This window comes from Entelurus aequoreus, linkage group LG09 (genome assembly GCF_033978785.1).
Source record: "Entelurus aequoreus isolate RoL-2023_Sb linkage group LG09, RoL_Eaeq_v1.1, whole genome shotgun sequence".
In the NCBI taxonomy this organism is placed as follows: domain Eukaryota; kingdom Metazoa; phylum Chordata; class Actinopteri; order Syngnathiformes; family Syngnathidae; genus Entelurus; species Entelurus aequoreus.
Genome location: NC_084739.1, coordinates 11,709,542 through 11,716,896, shown reverse-complemented (window position 1 = coordinate 11,716,896; position 7,355 = coordinate 11,709,542). Strand labels below are relative to the sequence as shown.

Sequence of the window (7,355 nt, the reverse complement as noted above, 5' to 3'; positions counted from 1 at the left end):
TCATGTGTGCTTACGGACTGTATCCCTTGCAGACTGTATTGATATATATTGATATATAATGTAGGAACCAGAATATTAATAACAGAAATTTTGTGTGAATGAGTGTGAATGGGGGAGGGAGGTTTTTTTTGGGTTGGTGCACTAATTGTAAGTGTATCTTGTATTTTTTATGTTGATTTAATAAAAAAAACCAAAAAACCAAAAAACAAAAAAAACAATACCCATAATAAAAAAAAAACGATACCGATAATTTCCGATATTACATTCTAAAGCATTTATCGGCCGATGACATCTTTAATAGAAATACTTTCTATAGTGCAAGACTTACGGTCATACATCATAATGGTAGCTACAGTTTTGATGTTAAAGGTCTAAAAAAATTATGTAGAACGTCCGTTATATTTTGCCCAGGTCTGTTCTACTAGGATAGGATTAGAGATGTCCGATAATATCGATATTATCAGCCGATAAATGCTTTAAAATGTAATATCGGAAAATATCGGTATCGTTTTTTTTTTTATTATCAGTATCGTTTTTAAAAAAAATGTATTTCATTTTTTAAAATCAACATAAAAAACACAAGATACACTTACAATTAGTGCACCAACCCAAAAAAAACCTCCCTCCCCCATTCACACTCATTCACACAAAATTTCTGTTATTAATATTCTGGTTCCTACATTATATATCAATATATATCAATACAGTCTGCAAGGGATACAGTCCGTAAGCACACAAGATTGTGCGTGCTGCTGGTCCACTAATAGTACTAACCTTTAACAGTTAATTTTACTCATTTTCATTAAGTACTAGTTTCTATGTAACTGTTTTTATATTGTTTTACTTTCTTTTTTATTCAAGAAAATGTTTTTAATTTATTTATTTTATTTTATTTTATTTTTTTAAAAAGGACCTTATCTTCACCATACCTGGTTGTCCTAATCAGGCATAATAATGTGTTAATTCCACGACTGTATATATCGGTATCGGTTGACATCGGTATTGGTAATTAAGAGTTGGACAATATCGGACTATCGGATATCGGCAAAAAAGCCATTATCGGACATCCCTAGATAGGATGGATTTGATTGGTCTCCAAAGTCAGGTACATTGCACTATGCATGAACATGAAGGTCAAACCGCAGACCCGTCAAGTGTGCCAGCCAGCAGCCGCTTCCAATCCTCATTAACGGACTAATTATCTGTGGGCGGCACCTGCCTGACCATACAGTAGGTCAGACCTGCTGATACTGGTATTGTGCGCCCGGGACAGGATTAGTCTTAAGAAGCTTCCCTCGTCTGCTTTACTGGACGTGTCTTGAGCACGAATGTCGCTCGCCATTCGGGCTTCTTTGCCAGACTATGGACACGGTTTACTGCCTGCTGGTTAGTGTTTTGCTTCACGTTCACGGGTTCCAGAGCTTTTCTCCGTGTTTGCGAGGGTGCAGCTGCATCGAGGACCGTCATGGAAGGTAAGACTTAGCTCCGGTCAAGAGGACTTAACCTCGTTTCTGTGTCAGAGCGGCAACGAAAACATTGCCGATGGTTTTGAATTATTCACAGGTCGCTTATATGCATGGAGGAGAACACCTTTGGGGCCATACCGGAGAACATTCCACATGATATGACCAAGATCCGAATAGAAAAATCCAAATTCTTTGAAATTGGACGCGGCGCTTTCTCAAGGACGTCGGCCTTGGAAAACCTGTGGTTGAACTTCAACAACATCACCTTGATCAACTCCAAGGCTCTGGAAGGCGTGAGGAACCTGACCGAGCTGCGCCTGCAAGGGAACAAGCTGCGCTCCGTGCCATGGACGGCGTTCGAGGACACCCCGTGGCTGAAGATCCTGGACCTGAAACACAACGAGTTGGACGTGCTGCCGGAGCACGCGTTGAAATATTTGCCCGATCTGACTTACTTAGACTTATCCTTCAATCGGCTTACGGTCATATCCAAGGAGGTCTTCCAAAACTGGCCGCTGTACCAAAAACTGCAGAGCGCGGAGGACAAGGAGGCGAGCGCTTCCGGGCCCAACGTGGTCTTGGCGCTCCACGACAACGCCTGGCTGTGCGACTGCCGTCTCAAGGGCTTTGTGGAGTTCATCAGGTCTCTAAGCCCCCCGATTATTCTGATGAACTCCTACTTGACCTGCTCCGGGCCGGACTATAGGGCGAGCAAGTTCTTCCACGAGGTCGAGCTGCAGGCCTGCATGAAGCCCGTGGTCACCACGCTGTCGTCCAACGTGAGCCTGCCACTGGGCGCCAACGTCACGCTGCGCTGCCTCGCCAAGGGCCGGCCGGACCCTGCGGTGTGGTGGACATATGGTCTGAAGATAATCAGAGGATTTCATGGTAAGAGTGTGATATCCTCAGTGCGACATCCACGCGGGCACATGGCCTGATATCTTCAGCTAAATTAGATACTTATGCTCACATTTTAATCACAGGCTTCTATAAAGCTTCCTTTAAGAGGAGTCAATCTGGATGTCAAGCACTGATTCCGTCAAGCCGCACACCATCGGTGTTGCAGATTATCGTGCTATAGCCGGGTGTCGTCCTTGCTGGGACGTCACGAGTGAAACCGCCGTCTTTGTATCATAGGTATCGCCATTAAAACAACATTTTCTAAATGGAAAACACTTCCTTGTGGTCTACATCAGTGGTCCCCAACCACTGGTCCGGGTACCGGCACCGGTCGGTGACACGTTTTGCTACCAATACGTGTCTTTATTGAACAATATTGCAGCTTATTACACATTTGGCAGAATAGTATCAAATACTTATCAAAGTATCAATTTATTTACGGATGCAAAGTACTGAAGACAGAAGAGTACTAGAAGTATCCGTAAAACGTGCCTATTAGAAAGTATCCAGTCACAAATATGTCCGCATATTTCAACTTTTTGCATCATTATTGTGGTCACTCCACTTCAACTTGAAGACAGCATAGGTCCATTCCAGACGGTTAATAATAAATTGGTTAGGGTTTTTCACTAATTTCACTTGATCAAACCTTTTTTTAACATGTCACACTACAAATAAATACAAGTACTTACGATTTTTGCTGATATCGTATCGTATCATTATTGGTATTGGCCAAAACTTAGTGCTCCAACGTTGGTATCGTATCTGCAGTGGAAAAGTACCCGTGTTTTTGTCATTTTATCGCTGTCGTTAGTATTTTTTTATGTTTTTGTGAATTGATCCTATGTTGATCCAACACTTATTCCTGTTATTCAAAGCTAAAATTCTCGTTTATAAAACATCCGAATTAAAGACAGCTTGACAGATAACTTTGTCAAACATCGTCAATGACTACAACAAACTGAATTTATACAATCTAAAACACTTTAAAAAAGACCATCAAGAATAGTGAACAATAAGAGCACAAATATTGTTTTTTTAAAAAATCTTTTAGAATGGATTAAAACTACCAAAATCATAAAAAGGTTCCATTCCAGATTCATCTCATCAATTAGAAGAATTTATTAAGATATGAAGGAAAACTCTAGCACATCTTATCCTGGATGTTTATAGCCCGCATAGGAAGAGAGAAGGCGTTTTAAAGACACACTATGAAACAACCGCATCGTGGAACAACAGCTTTAAAATCGTGATAATAAGGTGAGGAACCCACCTGTTGTTGCAACCAAATATTACCTACAGTACCTTAGTGCTCGGTCTTTTTGAGTGGACCAGCCAGGACACCTAATAATAATAATAACAATAATAATAATAATAATAATAATAATAATAATAATAATAATAATAATAATAATAATGATGGATTAGATTTATATGGCGCTTTTCTATCGACGAGATACTCAAAGTGCTACAGTGCTAGCTAGCATTTATCTGAAAGGGTGCTTTTTTTTTTTAGATACGATTTTTCTTACAGTATTTCATTCCATGATGCAAGTATAGCCCCTCCCCCTTCAATTTAGAGACTAAAATATTGGGACTCCTGGCCATTTCGCTTACAGGAAATGTCTTTTCCCCGATGGCCTCCACTCGTTTTACAGAATTTTGGAGTATGAGCAACATTGAGTTCATTCCCCCAGAGCAGGGGTCGGAAACCCAAAACATTGAAAGAGCCATATTGGACCAAAATTACAAAAAACAAATCTGTCTGGAGCCGCAAAAAATTAAAAGCCTTATATAAGTCTTATAATGAAGTCAACACATGATGTAAGTGTCTATATTAGCTATAATAGCCTACTATCAAAAGTGTCGTACGCTGAAGCAAATCTTCGATGACAGAAATGTTGACATTTAATATTTATTCTACACATTTTTACAACATTAGAAACCATTAGTAAATCAGAGGCTACTCAGAAGGTGAGATAACTCCTGGAAATGACTGGCTTTTAATGGCCAAAGGTATAGATGTGTGTGTCCAAGTTAAAGGAAACGGCAGGCTGTCTTCTTTTAATAGATTTATTACAATCTTTGGCAAGCTGGGTAACATTTGCTGTGGTCTGGAACAACGTGGCACACAAACAACTATCAGAAATGCAGCCAATATTACATACAGATAATGTGTGGTGAGACATGCAAAACTAAATGATATACAAAGAGGATACAAGTAAAGGATATTAAATGAGCTCAAATATACCTACAAGTGAGGCATGATGATAGCATAAATAGCATGTTAGCATTGATTAGCTTGCAGTCATGCACTGACCAACTATGCCTGATTAGCACTCCATAACAAGTCGATAACATCAACAAAGCTCACCTTTGTGCATTCAAGCACAGTATAAAACGTTTGGTGGACAAAATGAGACAAAGAAGGAGTGGAAGATTTTACATGTAAACAAACTGTTCCGTCACAGTCCACACTATGGTGGGTTCAAGAACCGCCGAAATTAGTAGGACAAAACATTCACACAAACATATTAAACAGTGGGCTTTCTAAAAATTGGGAAGGTTCGTGTCGTGTTTGTCCTTTAAACAAAAAACCTACTAAAACAAACAAAAAAAAATTCCCCCATCTTTTTTAAAAATGCCACTAAAGAGCCGTGGGTTGCTGACCCCCGCCCCAGAGGGGTATATTTGTAGGGTGAAAGGTCCTGAGATTTTTCTTGATTGCCATCTCTGTTCAAAACTATAATTTTAATTTCATTTCCAGGTCAAATGTAGTGACTTTTGTTATCCAGCAGGTGGCATTATCATGAAACACCAACACAGTATCAATGCAGTGTCAATACTGAGGCTTCATTGACCCGTCACTAGTTTTGTTTGTGAAGGTTCTTCACTTGTAAGACCTTCTTATGTTCCTCCCAGAGTCTAAGGAGCGCGTGGACGAAGACACCATCAGATCCCTCCTGGTCATCCCCTCGCTCCACGGGGCCGACCGCGGCGTCTACACCTGCAGCGCCGTCAACTTCATCGGAAACTCCTCGGCCAACATCCAGGTGGAGGTGGTCTCGCCCCACGGCTCCCGGTCTTCCTCCCTGCCGGGTCTGCCGGCGGCGGCGGCCGGGGACGAGAACGTCTACATCGACATCCGTATCGCCAGGCAGACCGTGCGTGGCATATCCATCGAGTGGTTCGCCGCCTTGGACCGCCCGGGTCAGACCTGGTTCACCATCCATTTCGGACGAGCCAACGCAGACAAGAAGGAGACCATCTACATCGGTCCCGGTATCCGCTCCTACTCCGTCTCGGACCTGATGCCCGCCACTAAGTACGAAATCTGCGTCACGCTGAAGAACCAAGCGCCGCGGGCGGGCCAGTGCGTGGTCTTCGTGACGGGGAGCGACGTCACCGAGATGGAGCAGAGGGAGAAGCTGATTCACATCGTGGTGATCGTCCTGGCCATGGTCCTGGCCGTGCCCATAGGGATGTACGCCTGCACCACCGACACCAGGTTCACCTGCCTGGAGGGCATCAGGGAGTTCTGGAAGAACCGGCGCAGCGGGAGGGGCTCGGCCGGCTTGGAGCGGAACCGGCAAGGCACCTTCGACAGCCTGCAGGCGGCCAGCGACGAGGGTCTGGTCCGTAAAGAGTCCAGTGAAGACAGGAAGGTGAGGCGGAGGTCAGATGACAGACCCTGTAAGAGCAAGGCTGACCACAGCAGAATCACTGCAGAACTTTATTAAAACACCTTTGTTCATGTGTGCTAACCTGACTTTGATCTACTCTCTGCTTTGTTTGCAGGGCGGCAGGTTTGTTGCAAAGGTGTGATTGCTCACCTTTTTTGTCAAAGGATTACACCAAATTCTCCTATTTGCATTTTTTTGTTGTTGCTGTACACAACTTTGTGTTAGCGACTTAATGTTGTTGTGTATGACATTAGACAACCGCAGTTTTTTTTTTTTTTTTTTTTTTTTTGATAAAACTACAGTCGTGAATTAAAGACGGAAAATTATTTAATCAGATAAGCAAATCATTTTGGAGTTTTTTATTAGATTAAGTATATTTTATTTTATTTTACACACCTATTTTCTAGAACGTTAAACCATTGGGCAACAGGCAAATATTTTTAATTGTGTTTGTTGAAATTTTAATAAATTAATGTAATTTAATCTATGCCATTAAATAGGTGCATATTTTGTTGTTATATATATATATATATATATATATATATATATATATATATATATATATATATATATATATATATATATATATATATATACAAACCTACAGTAGGGAATTAAAAACTAAAAATATTTTAGACTGATGATCAAATATTTTGCACTTTCAAAAAACATTTGATTTGATTTTATTTTATTTAGTTTAGTTTAATTTTATTTTATTCTATTCAAAATCAGATGCTGAAATTTAAATTAATTACTGTAGTTCAATCTATGCCATTAAATAGGTGCATGTTTTGCTGTTATCTTGTGTTTATATTTATATATATATATATATATATATATATATATATATATATATATATATATATATATATATATATATATATATATATATATATATATATATATATACAAACCTACAGTAGGGAATCAAAAACTAAAAACATTCAAGACAGATAATCAAATATTTTGCATTTTAAAAATGTATTCTATTTTATTTTATTTTATTTTATTTTGTTTTGTTTTTTATCTTATTTTATTACATTTTATTCAAAATCAGATGCTGACATTTTAATTAATTAATGTAATTTAATATATGCCATTAAATAGGTGCATGTGTTGTCATCTTGTGTGTTTAAAAAAAATAAAAATAAATAAATATATATATATCTATATCTATATCTATATCTATATATATATATATATATATATATATATATATATATATATATATATATATATATATATATATATATATATATATATATATATATATATATATATATATATATAAACCTACAATAAGAAA

The 7,355-nt window shown here is 38.9% G+C and overlaps 1 protein-coding gene across 2 annotated transcripts; it reads left to right on the top strand.

The window, feature by feature from the left end:
* Positions 1 to 1,255: 1,255 nt before the first annotated feature.
* On the top strand, positions 1,256 to 6,549 carry lrit2 (leucine-rich repeat, immunoglobulin-like and transmembrane domains 2). Of its 2 annotated transcripts, XM_062058055.1 has the most exons (4): positions 1,256 to 1,472; positions 1,564 to 2,354; positions 5,289 to 6,031; positions 6,165 to 6,549. In XM_062058055.1, the coding sequence occupies exons 1-4, from the start codon at positions 1,363 to 1,365 to the stop codon at positions 6,189 to 6,191; spliced, it is 1,671 nt and encodes a 556-aa protein (XP_061914039.1). In that variant the 5' UTR covers positions 1,256 to 1,362; the 3' UTR covers positions 6,192 to 6,549. The 2 variants fall into 2 exon arrangements, with proteins under 2 accessions (XP_061914039.1, XP_061914037.1); XM_062058053.1 differs by having other exon boundaries at positions 5,289 to 6,549.
* The last annotated feature ends 806 nt before the right edge of the window (positions 6,550 to 7,355 follow it).